At 43.0% G+C, this 17,755-nt stretch overlaps 1 protein-coding gene across 3 annotated transcripts in view; it reads right to left on the reverse strand.

Moving 5' to 3' along the window:
- Positions 1–16,324, reverse strand: part of GOLGA3 (golgin A3) — a 34,417-nt gene extending 18,093 nt beyond the window's left edge. The window contains exons 1-9 of one of the 3 annotated variants that reach the window (XM_078381698.1): positions 16,053–16,324; positions 14,423–14,563; positions 11,398–11,510; positions 8,297–8,982; positions 6,905–7,016; positions 4,711–5,017; positions 2,618–2,820; positions 1,566–1,703; positions 195–356 (exon numbers count right to left, since the gene is read on the reverse strand). In XM_078381698.1, the coding sequence (XP_078237824.1) occupies positions 195–356; positions 1,566–1,703; positions 2,618–2,820; positions 4,711–5,017; positions 6,905–7,016; positions 8,297–8,982; positions 11,398–11,510; positions 14,423–14,563; positions 16,053–16,185 (1,995 nt within the window). In that variant the 5' untranslated portion in view covers positions 16,186–16,324. Of the gene's footprint in view, positions 1–194; positions 357–1,565; positions 1,704–2,617; positions 2,821–4,710; positions 5,018–6,904; positions 7,017–8,296; positions 8,983–11,397; positions 11,511–14,299; positions 14,564–16,052 lie in introns of all 3 variants that reach the window. The other 2 variants (XM_078381697.1, XM_078381699.1) reach the window with 2 other exon arrangements.
- Between the last annotated feature and the right edge of the window lie 1,431 nt (positions 16,325–17,755).

Genomic DNA, 17,755 nt, shown 5'->3' on the forward strand with positions numbered 1-17,755 from the left:
TTTCATTCTTAGTATTTCGCATTCACCAGAACATTTCTGGAAGCTTTAAAAACTGTTGTTCAGATGACTGCATTTCAAGTCATCCTTTTTAATCCCCTCCTCTAGAAATTTTTAAGATCGAAAGGATGAACCGAGAAACAGATTTCATATTAAGCATCCTACGAAAAGTCCTTGGGCCCAGCCATCACCCCTACCTTTTCTAGTTCCTGCTCGAGCGCGGCTGAGGAACTGGCCATTTTCTGAAGCTGTTCCTTCTCATCCTCAAACTCCTCCAGTTTTCTCTGCAAGTCCTCTTCCACCATGGTCTTGGCCTCTTGGATCTGCAGAAAAGCTGCTTCCTGGTCTAACATGTCAGCCTGTTCATGAGAAAAGGCTATTTCAAACATGTGAAATTAATCGCCGGTCGACATAATTCTATCGCATAAGAGGTTCTGGAAATCAAACAACTGAGCCCATCAAGATATCCATCCTTCATGCCACTGGTTCCCAACTCAAGTGTTTTTCGACTACAATTCCTAGAAGCCTTCACCACCAACTGTGCTAGCCAGGGTTTCTGGGAATTTCAGTCCGAGAACATCTAGGTTACCCAAGGTTGGGAACCACTGCTTCACCTTGACTATGGGACGGACCGTACTCCAAATTTGCCAAAGATTTTTCTTTTCTTTTCTTTGATTAAACCTGGAAGGAACTATATGCTCACTTTTTACTTTGATTTTGGGGGGTTTGGAAGAGGCTGAATTTGGAGATTTTTGCCTCCTTGCAAAAATCCACTCCCAAAGGCCTCTAAAAGCAGAAAAACGAATTTTGAAAAAGTTCGTCTCGAAGGGGTAGCCCCGGAGGCGCTCCATGATGCTTTACAAGGTAGAGAAAAGGCCTCTATGAGTTACATGTGGCCACACTTTGTCCTGCTCTTGTCTGTAAAGAGAAAGAGGAATTAGTTTGGTCTGTGTTTGCTAAATGAATCTAATTTGCACTTCCTGAACAAATAATCACAAAAGATGTACTTTTTGGGCAGAAAAAGGAAATCACGTATTAACCATGTTCAGACACCACATTAAGCCACAGTTAAGTGAATACATCTTTACAAGCATTGGGACCTCATAGTCCTGCACTACCCCCTTCTTCTCCGGCGTGGTCAATAAGGAATATAGAATTTTTGGCTTCCCAGTTTTGCTTAAAAGTGGGTTGCCTTTTCATCTACATCATCAAATTTTGATAAACAGTTAACTAAAACATCTTTGAAACAAGCCATGATGAAACCACAGCGCTTTCCTGTATATCTGGATGCAAACCACCATCAAGCTTTCATTATGCGTAACCATAAATGCATGGACAAACAAACAAAATGTGTAAATATGAACTGCGTAGAACTGGCCTCTTTCTTCCAAGTCAGAAAGCTATTCTAGCCTTAACAGGAAACCATATATTCATGTTAATGTTTTGGTGATTTTTTTTTAAGTTCCAAACCTCCAGTTAAAATTTTGGAGAGAAAAAAAAATGGAAACCCTATACTTTCACAGGAAATGCTAGTCAAGTTCATGAAAAAAAAACCTCAAAGCTTGTACCTCAATATTCTGCAGCTGCGTTGCTATACGTTCCTTCTCTTTGATGGATCGGTGCTGAGTCTCTGTTAACTGATGTGAGAGGGTGACATTCTCCAATTTCAGATGCTCCAGCAAGCCCACCTGCGTCATTTGACCAGCCTTGGGGAGAGAGAGAAAGAGAGAGGGAGAGAAAAGGAGGAGGCAGAAAGTAAAGTTACTATAAATATTCCAAATGCCCAGGAAGAGTGGTTCAAAAATGATATTTGTTTTCTTTTTTAATCTATTTAATCACACATTATGGTAATGCCTCAACGGTTCACAATAGGCTTCGTATGTTCCATGTTAATGTAGAGGAAGCCCGTAAACAGCGTGTTTTCATATTGAACTGGACTTGTTCCAAAGCAAGCATATTGGCAAATCTTTGAGTCCAAATCCCAAGTCTGAGTCTCTATTAAAAACAAGCTTCCCCCCCCCCAGAAAAAAAGGAGGAGTGGGTGGGTTCCCAGTCACGAGTTCGAGGCACTGGTGTGGCTTAATTCTGACTTGCCAGGCAATCCCACAACATGAGTCCCCATCCTGGTTTGGACGCTCTGCTCAGGGAACTTTCTTGAGAGAGTCAAGACATGGAAATAAGAAGTGGAAATGAGAGAGAGAGGCGCCCATCCCAGTTTTAGTGCCATGGAATGGGTTCATAAGCATTTATTTATTTTATTTTTTTAAAAAAATATTTTTACCCCACCTTTCTCATGCAACCTTCAGAACACGGCCAAAGAGCCCGAAAAACCCACAACAACCATCTATATAATTGCTTATATATAACTGTTTTGTTAGCATACCATAGTTAAAAAGTACAAAGTTTTGTACTGGTTTTTATTGGTGCCTCTCTTTTTTTTTGGATTGCCACTGCAAGACTCTCTAAGTCAGCATGACCAGAGACTACGTCACAAAGGGCTTCTGGGACCCACCCATACCGGCCCCCGAGATTCCGAGAGCCGCAGTCCGAAAACCGAACTTTTCCAAGCGCTGATCATGAGCGTTTTAAAGGGGAAAGAAGCAAGCGACCTCCTGCTGACCTGTATGTTTGCCATCTCGCTCTGCAGCCTTATCCTCGCCTCCTGGGCCACGGCCAGCTGCTGCTGGTACCAGCGGCGAACTTTCTGCAGAGAGGCGATCTCCGCCTGGGATGACTTCAGCTTGCTGGTCAGCGTGGTGCGATCCAGCTGCACCTGCTGGAGCTGGCTTTGTAAAGACGAGAGCTGCTCCCGGAGATTGTGAACTGAAAAAGCCAAGGGAAAATAAAAGGAAGCTGGGTTTCGAGATGAAGGGCAATGGAAAGCAAACCCATCTCTTACTTGTTGGGTGTTTTCATGGTGCCCCTCCAAGGAAATGAAAATGAAAAAAAAAAAAAAAAAAAAAGAGGATAAAGACAATGGTACTGAACTAACTTTTTTTTAGTGTAGTAAGTTTTTTAAAAAAAAACTTTTTCTAAAGAAAAGACCATCTATCATGTTATAATAAATACAAAGCTTAACATAGTAAACTGTCATCTTGTTATATAATTTAATTGTTGACCAATTGCTATTCCCCACAATTCTCAAACTCACATTTACACCATTCCCCATCTCATCTTAAAGAAATATCAACCAACAATCTAAATGCTCCAAATTGTTTTCCAAATCACGTGTATTACGATTTATTTTATTGGCATATTTTAATAAAGGCTTCCAATTTTTAGTGAATTGACCGTGCTTTATTTCTCCTCTATATAGTCCAACCTTATTAGTCATTTTTTCCATCAACATTGTAATGCTATATCTTATTCGTAAATGCTTGTAATGAGAGATCGTGAGCGTTTTCCCAATTCCTAGCGATCTCTAGCGTTTTTTCCAATTTCTAGAAACTTGAAAATAAAGAATGAGTTGCAAATCTTATAGGCACCACAAGATCTAAGATCGCTTACGGTACTGAACTAACTAAAACACACATCAGCATAGAAGCACTAAAACTTAGGCGCTAGAATGAAAAATAAACAGACAGGCTTTGGGGTCTGTTTGAATGCTGAGAAAGACAAAGTTCATGGATTGGTACTCTATAATTTTTTTAACTGATACGGTCTGTGCTAACACAGACAAACAACCTTAGAACTACAGGGATGGAAAGGACCCTATGGACCACCAAACCCATCCTTCACAAGGAGGCAAGCAGGGAATGAAACTTTGAACTTAGTACTTAAACCACGGAGCTATCCAGTCCTGCGGGAGGGTGGCGAACAACAGGAAACTTCACATCTATGTCAGCATCCTCTATGCCGTTCAATACGTACCGTAGAAGATTGATTATAGCTGTCCAACACACTATGGAAATTACCTATTAATGGACAAAATGTACCGTAGAGGTTTATTGTGTTCTTTCGTAAACAAAGAAAGAACTGATGTGGTTTTTAATGTCTTTTCATTCAGTTTTAACATTATAGTTTATTCAACCGTGTTTCCGTGTTATCACTTCTTCTCTGCTATTCTCTACCCTGCTTTTTTGGGCCTTCACCTTGACCTGTTTGGAAATGTATGGGGAGCTAGCTTTAATGCCATTCTAGAAAAAAAGGCAGAAGAGAAATCCAATGGATAAACTGTTCATAGAGAAATACATACAGTGGTGCCTCGCTTAACAAGTGCACCGTTTAACCATGAATCCGCATAGCAATCTATTTTTTTAGATCGCTAATGCGATCGCATTGCGATGTTCTGAATAGGCAAAACATCGCATTGCGATGATCGGTAAGCGTTTCGCTTATCGATCTTCGCATTGCGATGTTTTTTAAACAGCTGATCGGTGGTTCCAAAATGGCCACCGGGTGCCCAAAATGGCCGCTGCAAGTGTTTTCGCACCCTGCCATCGCTTACCGAGGGCGCGAAAATGGCGGCGCTATGGAGGAACTTTGCTGAACGGTGAGTTTGGGAGCCATAGGAACGCATTAAACGAAGTTTAATGCATTCCTATGGCTTTTTCCGTTCCGTTTAGCGATGTTTCTGCATAGCGACGATTAATCCAGAACGGATTAACGTCGCTATGCGAGGCACCACTGTAAATGAAGGCTAGTTCATGGATGGAAAGAAATGAAAAGCCAGATGGGATAAACAGATTCCTGGGGCTCTCCCCACCTGCTCACCTGTGCTATCTTTGCTAAGGACATTCTTCTGCAGTTCTTCCACTTTTCCCATCAGTCTTTGGTACTGTTCTTCTGCTACCTTGAGGTCATTATTGGAAGCGGCCAGGCCAGCGTTCTTGGCTTCCAAGGCCGCCTGCAGGTCCGCCATCGCTCGCTCCAAGTCCCAGCACGACTGTTTCAAGTTGGCCACCTCCAAGTTCAGCGAATCCTGTTTCTGCTGGCTGGTCTGGCTGTGTTCTGCCTGGGTCTGGAGCTTCATGTGCAAAGCAGCAAGCTGGGCTTGTAGTTCTGTCTTTTCTTTGAGAGCCTGAACAAGACCAAAAGCATGAATGAATGAATGAATGAATGAATGAATGAATGAATGAATGAATGAATGAATGAATGAATGAATGAATGAATGAATGAATGATGGCTTTTAGGAGACAGATAGAATGATCCAGTCCGGTCCAGACTGTTCTTCAGATCGCTCTCCGATACTCATTTTTAAAATCAGGGGAAGCCAACCTTCCTCTCACCTCTACCCCAAGGGTGGCCTTCTAAGTGAGGGGATTTATTGGGGTGCCTGCTGAGGCACCTCACATTCAGTTTTAGAAGTTACTTTCCAAAAGTAATAAGTTCCTGTTTCAAGGAAAAGTAATTAGTTGGTGTCATGGTACATTTTTTTAAGTGTTTCGTTTCTCAAGCTTCAAAAATAACAAGATTGGTTACTTTTAGCGGCTTAAGAAAACATTACAATCCATTAGCTTGAAATACAAAGCAACAAGGTTGTAACTCTTGTTTATCCCAACAGCTTTTAAAGTAAAAACAGTTACAGTTACAAGGAGTGGTTGTTTTTTAAGCTACAGTTGTAATATAACTTACACCTTATCTGTTACAAGTGGAATTACCGTATTTTTCGCACCATAAGACGCACTTTTCCCCCACAAAACAGGGGGGTGGAAAGTCTGTGCGTCTTATGGAGCGAAGAAAACAGATTATATTTTCCTGTTTTCTTCTCCTAAAAAATTGGTGCGTCTTATGGAAAGGTGTGTCTTATGGAGCGAAAAATACGGTACTTCTAAGCTCTCCCCACATTCTTTTGAAATCAGAGCCACCCTATAATCATCTTTCTTGTTCAAAAACTGAAAGTGTGGGGCAAGATGCAGGACTGTGATGTTCTTCAAATAACTCACACTCCCTTCCCTCTACTGCTGTCATACATGCATGCAGCACTTTCTGGAATGGTCCTCTGGTTGAGCCCACTGTTTCAAATCATACTCCTCTCCCTGTTCTAGGCAGGCAGGAACAGGTGAAGCCTGCCGGAAGGACTAGGGGCAATCTGTTCTTCCTGTTTTTAACCTGATCATCTTCACCATCGCGGATACACTCCTACCTTCTTCACACATCATGTCCTCTCGTGCCTACTAAGGAACTTCTCTCTGCTTACGCTACATCTCCTTACAACCACTATAAGCCACAAAGCATTGGGGAAAAACAGCACTCTTATATCGCTTATAATCAGCTTGAGGATGATCTAATGATGAGCCATCAAATTATTTTCCAACTTACTCTGACCCTTGCTAGGGTTGCAGCTTCGTTTAAAGGGAAATGCATGATTTAGGGGTTCCAAAGAGTTGGGTTTTTTTCCTGTTATGGCTTTACTTGGGACGTGGTGGCGCTGCGGGTTAAACCACAGAAGCCTCTGTGCTGCAAGGTCAGAAGACCAGCAGTCGTAAGATTGAATCCACGCGATGGACTGAGCTCCCGTCACTCATCCCAGGTTTTGCCAACCCAGCAGTTCGAAAGCATGCAAATGCAAGTAGATAAATAGGTACCACCTCAGTGGGAAGGTAACGGCGTTCCGTGTCTAGTTGTGCTGGCCATGTGACCACGGAAACTGTCTTTGGACAAACGTTGGCTCTACGGCTTGGAGACGGGGATGAGCACCGCACCCTAGAGTCGGACACGACTGGACTAAATGTCAAAGGGAACCTTTACCTTTACTAACCTATTATGGTTTTAAAACAACAGACCTTCAAGTGCCTGGCTTCTAGAACTCAGCTTACTTTTAAAAGCCCGTTTACATATACCATCCAGAGTCTGGTTTTCGAACCATGCATGCGCATCACCTCGTTCCTTCGCCATGCAGAAGTGAGATCCATTAGGATGCCTCGACACTATTCAACTGAGAAAGTCAAATTCGCTTGTACAGTACCTCATTAGTTTCTAATGACAGCGCTTCTAGTTGTCCTTCAAGTCTCATTTTCTCTTTGAGGATCTGCAACATGTCATCGTGGTTCCCTAAAACGGAACTCTCCATCGATACACTGCAGAGAGACAAAAGCAGACACAGACTTTATTCCAACTTGGGAAATGCAGTTTTCATTGAATGTGTATCGACTTGCACGGCTCAGTCATAATTCACCTTTCTTCCCACTAAGGGAAGAAAACGGGACAGGAATTGAATAAAAAAAATCCACATTTTTTCCCCTCATCCAAACGATTTGATGATTCCTCTTCTTTCATTCAAGTGACTCGCAAACCGAGACACACGTTAAATTATTTTAAAATACGCAAGTCCTTCAATTTTCTTTAAAAAGAGGAAACAGCAATAAAAACAAAGCAAGCCACACTGTGATACTGACTTTTTACCCATCCGCTAATTCTAAGCGAGACTTGAAAGAGATCAGCTTTAAGACCTCATTACAGTATCACAACACAAGTAAGCTGTTGAGAACCAACGGGTAATCCGGCTCTTAAAGGGCTAACATGGAGAAGAGGCCTAATGGTGAGAACCTTTGAATCTTGTTATGTGCAAAAAGCTGGAAAAGGATTGTGTGTGGATTAAATACTTACCAAGTATGAGAAGGGCAGCAGAGGGTTTACAGACAAGAGATTGTGACTAAAGAGTCTGCTGTCTAGGTATAATATAAGAGAGGTGCAAAGTTGTGCCTTTGGATTTCAGTTCCTCAATTGAAGTTCGAACAATTGTATTAAGATCATCAGGCGAGGCCGTTCTCTCGGTCCCACACCCTCACAAGTGCACTTGGTGGGGAAACGGGAGAGGACCTTCTTTGTGGCTGCTCCTAGACTCTGGAACTCCCTCCCACTGGAGGCCAGACTGGCCCCATCTTGGCTGTCCTTCCACAAGCAGGCAAAGACCGTCCTCTTCAGGCAAGCTTACTCTGAGAGACTGGCTGTCTGAATGGATTGTTATGCCTTGTATGTCACAGACCAGTGGTTCCTGACCTTGGGTCATCCAGGTTTTCATGGGACTACAACTCCCAAAAGCCTTCACCACTAGCTGTGCTGGCCAGGATTTCTGGGAATTGTAGTCCAAGAACATCTGGGGCCCCAAGGCTGGGGACCCACGACTCTAGATGTTTCAGCCTTCAACGCCCAGAAACCTCAGCCAACATGGCTAAATGTGAAGACTTCTCAGAGCTGGAGACTGAAACATTAGGAAGACCAAAACTTGAGAAAATAGCTTTACAGGACGCTCCAGAGCATTAGCAAAGGTAATGACAAGAGTAGGTTCAAAACAAGTGAATTGAATGCAAAAGGAGTCCCTGAAGGTTAGAAGGTCAGAATACCGCGGCCGCCTCACCTGCTCGAGATACTGTCTCTCCGGCTCCTTGCTTCTCCGTTGACTTCTGGATCTTGAGTGCGATGTTCTGTGGCAGCTGCCTGTAGCACTTCTCGGATGGAAGGAAATTGTCCAACAGCATCCAAAGGAACCTCTTGGCCATTGACCAGGACCGAAACACCCTGGCTGCTCTCTGCGCCGAATAAAGCGCTGTATTGTCCCCTTCCCGATACACTGCTGTATGTAGAACTGTCGCTCTCGTTGCCATCTAGCTTGGTTCCGACTTCGCTTCCGTCGATTTCCGACACGTTGTCTCCTGCCAAAGAGGAGCGGTCCAGCCGGTCGTCTGGATCGGGCGTCAGCCTGATCTCAGACACCACGGAGGTCAGGCTGTTTTGATTCCGTGTTAGAGACCTGCCAGGTGAGGAATTGGCAACTGGGAGAGAGACTCCAGCATTTTCCTCTGGATCTTCAGTTCTATAATCGGCCAGAGACCGGATCCTGTTTGATCGGGAAGACTTGGAACCTTTTCTCTCTTTCGTGTGGGTTGGAAGTCCTAAGCTTCCGACTTTTGGTCCTCGGGGGACGCTGGTTCTCAAGAAAGAGTATTCTTTGGTCATAGCTACAGTGCTGGCTCTCGGCAAGGTCTCTGGATGTAACATCAGCTCGGGATCAAGGGTGCTGGAGGGACGGGTTTTGGCCGAAGACTGTTTAGACCAAAAAAAAAAGACAGAATAGGAACAGAAACAGAAAAACACTCCTGATAATTAAAAACTAGCAAGGGAGAACAAAATCAACACTTCCTTTTTTCCAATCAATGAACGGCATGGCTTAAATGCTACAAATTGAAGACAGCCTAATTTAAATGTAATAAATAAAAGAATCTCTTTGACATTAAAAAAAATCATCAATCATAATTGTAATCCCTACCAATATGCAATTATTTAAGGAATCTCCCAAAAGTTTCCTCCCATCTGAATAGCTCAGTGAGATTGTAAGCCAAGTACAGTGGTGCCTCGCTTAATGAGCGCACCGTAGAACGACGAATCCGCATAGCAAGGGGGGTTTTTCGATCGCAACTGCGATCGCAAAGTGATGGCCCCAATGGGCGAAACTCGCATAGCGAAGGTTGGTAAGCGTTTCGCTTACCGACCTTCGCTTTGCGACCCGCGGATCAGCTGTTCGGCAGCTCCAAAATGGCCGCCGGAAGCCCCAAAATGGCCGCGCGCAGCGTTTTCGCGCCCTCGGTAAGCGAGGGGAGGGCGCGAAAATGGCTGCCGGCCATAGGAAAACATCACTGAACTGTGAGTTTTCGGCCCATTTGGAACACATTAAACAATGTTTAATGCATTTCAATGGGTTTTCTTGATCCGTTCAGTGATGTTTTCACATAGCGAGGGTTAATCCGGAACGGATTAACCTCGCTATGCGAGACACCACTGTATCTTTAGTTACCACCTGTTTTTTTAAATGCAATTTTAATTTTTTACTTTAATGATGTTTGTAGTATGATGCGTTATATGTCATTGCTATATATCACCCAGAGTGATGGGCAACATAGGAAGGAAGGAATCATTAAATACCACAAAACAATCAGGACCATCATCAGTTTTCTAAAAGAGGAGTGAAATTCAGTGTTGTTACTTTTAGCTGCCTGTAACCCATGTTGCTAGGGGATAAATTAAAGTTGCTTCAGTCTGGATGGAAAGCTATCTGCTGGCTTCAAATGCAAAGAGGAAGGAAATGCCAACTCAGATAGCCAAGAGTGTAGGCGGGTTTCCATAGGAGGAGCGTGATGAGATGACAAGACTTCCCAAGACACAAAGACGGTTGGGGCAAGTCACAATACTTCCAAACTTGAGGAACTATTGCTTACTGCAAACACAGTCACTGAGAACAGGTCAGGATCACATGATGGTATGACGGCTAAGACAAAATTAAACCAACCTCTGGTTTGGATCTCACAAGGAATTGTAGCTTGTCTAAAGCCATTGGTTCAAGTGTCTGATTTTCGCTGGTGCACAGAGGGAGAGGCGGGACACCTAAGCCACAACCTTGCTTTGGTTTATTCATTTAGGAAGAAATCATGGTTGTGATCACATCTGAACTAGGTCCATTACCTGCACAGTTGCTTTGGCGCCTTGTCGTCAAAGGGCTAAATGGAGGTCTTTAAATCGCATAATTCAGTGATCACTTAAAAAAACAACAAGTAGGCCTGGGATTTGGCGATTAAAAAAAAAAAACACAAATCCAAATGCTGTAAGTTTCCATTCTGGAAGTTCTACCTCATATACCTGTATCTACAGATGCCTGAACACTTCTCACCTGGAGGAAAGGCTTAACTGGTAAGACTTCAGAGACCTAGTTCTGCTCGGAGAAGGAAGCTCCCCGTGAGTGTTCGGGACAGCCTCCTTTCTGCCCAGGAACTAAGGGTGGAGGCCCAGGCTCTAAAACCTTCCCATCTAGGCCTTTTCGCCACGTGAAACACATTTAGGCATCTGTACATATGGGCATCTGAGGTAGAACTCTCAGAATAGAGGATTGTGGGATCTGTAGTCCAAAAAACTCCCCAAACCCCATGCCTAGACCCTCCCACAGCACTGCTTCGAGCCTCTCCTTTGTAGCACAGATCCATCGGATATATGGGATTTTTCAAGTCATTCTAACTCAAGACTCTGTCGCAAAGTTTTGAAGTTCTGCTAAAATTCCTTTTGCTACACCGTCGAAGTACAGACGCTCACAGAAGAGAATATATTCAAGTTCCCCAGATAGTCCACCCCTTTCTCATGAATTGGCACTTTAAAAAGTCTCCATGATTCACTCGGAGACATTTGTAGGAGAAAGAATAAAAACATTCCCTTACTTACAACTGTGAACATGACAACAAACAAACAACTAACTTCAAAGGACTAAAGAGGTGGGAAAAGAACTCAGCAGAGCAGGGGGGGCTCTATTTGAATTCAGAGAGGTAGGAGGAACGATTGGTTAGTGCTGGATTGATTGACAGTCACCCAGCCCAGGAAAGTCCCTCCCAGACACTTAAACCACAGGCTGCATGCGAGGTTGCAAATAAAACTCCAACAGTCTCAACATCTGAGCATCTACACACTTTATGCACTTACTCTTTCCTGATGCCTTTTTACGCGGTACTGTTTGAGTTGTTCTTCAAGACGCCGTCTCGCCTGGAGCCTGATTTGTTCCTCTTTCTCCAGTGGAAGCGAAGAGTCTGCAGAACCTGTGGAATAAAGAGATGGTTGTATGTACTCCGATGCACATGGAATTGGTGGACTCCATTATTTCTTAGCAAAACCATGAAAAGTTGGAGAGAAAGGAAAAAAGGAAAAAGTAGGGGTTTTTTGTCTCTTTTACAAGACTGGAAGGTACAGTGGTTACAGCTGTTCAGACAAAGCTACTTGAGTGAAAAGTTAGTGAAGTATATTATCTCCTACAGGTTTGCTAGATCTCACTGAACACCCATATTCAAGATTAGATCTAGCAGCTCCAACACGCCAACAGCCTTAGGATCCAGATAGTTAGTAGTCAGTAGCATAGAAGATGCAGAAGTAGAAAGCCTTCCCTTCCAGCTAACTTGTTGTACCAGCCATTAAGTATTGACCCGGCTGGTTAAATGAGAAAATTCTGCTTAATTTATATTGCATGATGAATGCAATGCAAGTTAGGTCAATGCGATCTAACCTTACAGGACAGATCAGCACTTACAAAGTTACTTTTTTTGGAGTACCGATCTCAGAATCCCCAGTCCACCCCCCAACAAAGTTACAGAAAAGACTATGAAAGTCTTAGGTTCTTATCGACTGAGCAGGTGGTTTCAGGTGTCCAAGCTCTTGGTCCAACCTGTTAGCTGAAATGCAATATCATAGGACCCCCCGTATCCACAGGAGAATGGTTCCAAATCTTCCCCACCGCAGATGCCAAAAAACATGGATACAGTCGTGCCCCGCTTAACAATTTCCTCGCTTAATGAGGAAATCGCTTTACGATGAGGTTTTTGCAATTGCAAAACAATGGTCTAAATGGGGGAATTTCGCTTAGCGATGATCCATTCCCTGCTTTGGGAACCGATTTTCGCTTTCCGACGATCAAAAACAGGTGATCGACGGGTTTCAAAATGGGTGCCGGCTGAAGAAAATGGCCCCCCGCTGTGCTTAGAGATGGATTCCTTGCTGCACAGACATGGAAAATGGCCGCCCCTATAGAGGATCTTCGCTAGGCGGTGAGTTTTCAGCCCATTGGAACGCATTAACCGGGTTTTAATGCATTTCAATGGGCTTTTTTATTTCGTTTGACGATGTTTTTGCTCTACAGAGATTTCGCTGGAACGAATTAACATGGTCAAGCGAGGCACCACTGTAATAGTAAACCTTACACATAGCATGGTCTCGCGCTCCCTCTAGTGGCCAGTTCTGGTAATTGCATTGTGGAAATACACATTTCTGGGTCTTTTTTAAAAAAAAGTTTTTAAAATTTTCAGACCACAGATAGGAAAAACCATCTGTGGATACAGGGGTCCTACTGTCCCTTTAAGCATAACTTTTCCATTAAAGTTTTCAAGCCCAAGTAAAGGTCCACACATTTTGTTTGCAAGGGTGAGTACGCCAACATGCAGTGACAGAAAATGAAACAGCCCCTCGTCCGTAAGCTCCAAGGCCATTGTGTAAGCATTGATATTAAGAGCACGCCATTCACTCACTTGGTCTTTAAGGGTCCACGGGTGTTTCAGCAATGGGTCAGCACTCCCTCTCCATTTCAGACACTTCTACTAGAGAGCCCTAGTTACCCATCCTAGTATTAAGGATGGCCATAAAACGTGTGTATTAGCAGCCATAGTCACATTTGAAAATACAGAATGGCTCCCTATGGATGCATCCAATGGGTTGAACGTTCTCGCCAAAGAAACTGCCAGATTCTGAGTTAAAAAAATTTAAATTTTTCCCAGGCACTTTTGTGTGTATGAGCACTTTTGTTTATCTGCTTGAGTTCTTCCTTATTTTAGATTAAAGGTAAAGGTTCCCCTTGACAATTATTGTCCAGTCGTGTTCGACTCTAGGGGGTGGTGCTCATCCCCGTTTCCAAGCCATAGAGCCAGCGTTTTGTCCAAAGACAATCTTCCGTGGTCACATGGCCAGTGCGACTTAGACACGGAACGCTGTTACCTTCCCACCGAGGTGGTCCCTATTTATATACTCGCATTTTTACATGCTTTCGAACCCCTAGGTTGATGGGAGCTGGGACAAGCGACAGGCACTCACTCCATCACGTGGATTCGATCTTACAGCTAGAGATCTACAGACCTTACAGCACAGAAACTTCTGCGGTTTAACCCGCAGTGCCACCACGTCCCTTAAACGTATTTTAGATTACTTAGATTATTTATCATTTAGCTTATTTTAGATTACCGACAGTTAGTACTATTTTTGTATTATTTTTATGTACACTTTTCCCAAGCAACAGAGAAACCAACAAACTTGATTTTAGATGTCTTGGTCTCTTGCTTAAATTTGACACCGATACCCAAAGGGCTGGTGTGACGGTAGTGGTTAATGAAACTCAACTGAATCTGAACCACTCACTATGTTTTGGAGTTGGTCCAAGAATAATGTGGGAAGAGTGCCACTGGGGGGGGAAAAACCAGGATAAAAATGTGAGCAATCCCTGTGAGCATTTTTTTTTAAAAAAAAAACATGTTGTGTTTAATACAACTGATCATTATTTAAAATTTTTTATGAGTTTTAAAGGATCCTTTGCGTCAAACCGAACCGTGACGGTGACATTTACACAAACCTGCAACAGGAAGTGAGCAAGTGTGTTAATTACAGACTCACAAGCATTCATGGTGCAGCACACAATTCAAGTTGCATTTCATAGCCTTTTAAATGAGTACTGAGAAGGAGAGTTTTCTTTCCCCCAAAGGCCCGCAGAGAAATGGGGAGAAAAAGCCGGAAGAGCTTCACGTAGAGGAAGAGGAAAAAAAACAGGGAGGCTCTGCCATAAACAGATGCTTACACAAATCCGTTTCTTGCATGGGGAGGCTTAGTTTGAGGGAGTGCAAGGCTTCCTTCCTAAGAACTACGCCCTGAGGACTAGCTCCCTGAGACGACTTTAGGTTTCCATGAAAACCAGGCACACCTGGAGCTGGCTCTTCCCCACACGGACTGCCACTGGGTTCGGGGTAGTGAGACGCGGGTCCGTTCGCGCGAGGGTTCTGAGTCCCATTCGGCTCCCGTGCGACTCCTTCGGCTGCTCCGCGGCCATCCTTTGCATCCGTCGCTGGAAAACAGAATCAAAGGGCGGATTGCTCTCGTTGAGCACCAGCTGCAAAGGGTACGGGGGAAGAACAAACCGTCCGCTTCGTTCTACTGTTAGGAGCGATGAGCAGCTTCCTCGGTCAGTACTTCCTGGACTCAGGGTAACCCTAGCAGTCCTTGTATGAGAACTTAGCCACCAAGACTAGACAGTGGCCCCTATTAGAAACAAACTGGATATGATCTCTTTTCTTTTCTACAAGTCCCAGAATCCTCCAGCTGGTTTCCACAAGCCAATTCTGGGAGTTGTGGTCCCTAAATTTAACTTTTCTAAGTGTCTTCCTTCCTTATCTTTTTAGCCTGCCTTTCTCCTCAAAAGTACCTATTATTATTACAGTGGTGCCTCGCTTAACGATTGCTTTTTAAACAACAAAACCGTTATACGATGAGTGTTTTGCGATCGCTTTTGCGATCACAAAATGATGTTTTAACAGGCAAAATCCCCTTTGAGACAATCGGTTCCCTGCTTTGGGAACCAATTCTTCGCATTACGACATTTTTAAAACAGCTGATTGGCAGCTTCAAAATGGCCGCTGGCTGCTCAAAATGGCTCCCTGCTGTGTTTTTGGACGGATTCCTCGCTATACAGGCACCGAAAATGGCTGCCCTATGGAGGATCTTCACTGGACGGTGAGTTTGCAGTCCATTGGAACTCACTGAATGGGTTTTCAATGCGTTTCAATGGGATTTTTTATTTCGCTTAATGAGGATTTCGCTCTACAGCGATTTTGCTGGAACGGATTATCCTCGTTAAGCGAGGCACCACTGTATTATTATTATTATTATTATTATTATTATTATTATTATTATTATTATTATTATTATTATTATTATTATTATTATTATTATTATTATTATTATTATTATTATTGAAGTAGGACCCCTGGATCAGTATCCACAGTTCCGCTTATGCTTGCTCTGAAAATATGAAAAATATTATATGAAAATAAAGACCCAGAAATATATATTTCTACAAAGTAAGTACCAGAACCGGCCATTAGAGGGAGCCAGATACCATGCTATGCATAGGGTTTGCTATTGTATTTTCAGCATCTGCTGAAGTGGGGCTTGGAACCGATCCCCCCATGGATACTGTGGCCCCACTGTACTAATAATCCAAGGGGTATAATATACCAGATGGGCGGGATATAAATCAAATCAAATCAAATAAATAAATAAATTCTAGCTCTGCAGTTTTAAGATATTATTATTATTATTATTATTATTATTATTATTATTATTATTATTATTATTATTATTATTATTATTATTATTATCATCATCATCATCATCATCATCATCATCATCATCATTATCATTATCATTATCATCATCATCAACAACAACAGCAGGAAATAAAATAGATGTTGGCCTGTTCTATCCGGGTTCTTTCTAACTACACAACTCATTTTTTACACCACCAAGAAGATCAAATAAAAAGGATAAGTGCTTACTGTTAGGGCCATCTCCTTCCACCGCCTGGCTCGACTGAATATCAAGGTCCACCTGCTGTTCGGAATTGCAGGGAGCGCCGCGGCTGGCCTGCTGCTCCAGCGGGATCGCCAAAGAGTCCATGGCCAAGGTCATTAAAATGCAGGAAGATGTGTTCCCAGCTGAACAAAACCCTTTCAAATTAAGCTACAGAGTCCTGTTTCTACCCATTAGCAACGCTGCTGGCAAGGGGATGCTCCATATGGGCACACACATATGGGCTAAATCTCCCTCGGCTGGCGTTTTTTTCACAGTGTTCCAAGTTGAGTCAGCAGGCAATGGAGGAATTTCTGTTGATCCTTAACGTCGCCTGAGGGAGAAAAAAGCAATTATGGAGTTGCATCATGATCAGGACACACTTATTCTTATAAACTGCCCCTTTTTTCAAAGGATCACATGCATTTATTTTTTAATAAATTATTGTTTTTTTCAACTGTTTTTTTTAAAAAATAACTTTTTAAATCCATCGTGTTGTCCTATTCTTATAGGGACATGACTTGTTTGCAGTACATTTAGGTTAGGTGTTGTGTGTTTTTTTAAAAATCAGATATCTGTTCAAGGCAGGGAGGATTTAAGTCAAATTGATTTAAATCACAATTGATTTTTTTTTAAAAAAAATCAGATTTTTGACCATTTAAATCGAAAGAATCGATTTTTATTTAAATCGAGATTTAAACAACGATTTTTAAAATTGAAGTCGTGATTCAATTTTTTTAAAAAAAATCATTCCCCCCCCCCCAATTTAAACTGCGATTTAAATCACGATTTAAAATAATTTGATTTTTAAAAGATCATGGATTTTTACCCACCCTGGTCCAAAGTCAGCCAACCCATGATGTGGGAAGTGTCAGATACGAATAATCAGATACGAAACTGGGCACGTGTCGTCCCCCACCCCAAGCTTTCCAAACTACCAACTTCCCTGATTCCTTATCATTAGCTGTGCAGGTTAAAGCTGCTGGGAGCTACAGCCCGAGAACAACAGGGACCTCCTAATATGCAGCCTTGAGATGATAGCAGTAAATCAATAGATATTTCCCACTCCCCATCTTGTGACACAGGAAAAAAAAAAAGGCTGGATAGCTCAGTAGTTTAGGAACCAGAGGTTAGGAGTTCAATCCCACACTGTGCTTCCAGAGAATACAGTCAGCCTGTGTAGCCTTGGGCAAGCTGCACAGTCCCAAGGCAACCCTAGAAGAAGGGAATGGTCAACCACTTCTGAGTACAGTGGTGCCTTGCTAGACGATGATAATCCGTTCCACTGAAATCGCTGTTTAGCGAAACCATCGTCTAGCGAAAAGCATTTCCCCCATTGGAATGCATTGAAACCTGTTTAATGCGTTCCGATGAGGAAGAATTGTCGTTGTCTAGTGAAGATCGGCCATAGGAAAGCCGCTTTGCGAACCGCCGATCAGCTGTTTAAATCGCTGTCTTGCGAAGCTTAGGTCCCGAAAACACCCGTTTTGCGAGCGCGGAGGGAGCTGTCAAAATCGTCGTCTAGCGAAAATCGGTTTGCAAAGCAGGGAACCAAACATTCTCCAGCGAAATTCCCCCATAGGAATCACTGTTTTGTGAATTGCTATAGTGATCGCAAAAAGTCAATGTCTAGCGAAAACAGTGTCATGCGAGGTAACTGTCTAGCGAGGCACCACTGTATTCTCTGCCT

Source organism: Pogona vitticeps, chromosome 14 (genome assembly GCF_051106095.1).
Source record: "Pogona vitticeps strain Pit_001003342236 chromosome 14, PviZW2.1, whole genome shotgun sequence".
Lineage (NCBI taxonomy): Eukaryota > Metazoa > Chordata > Lepidosauria > Squamata > Agamidae > Pogona > Pogona vitticeps.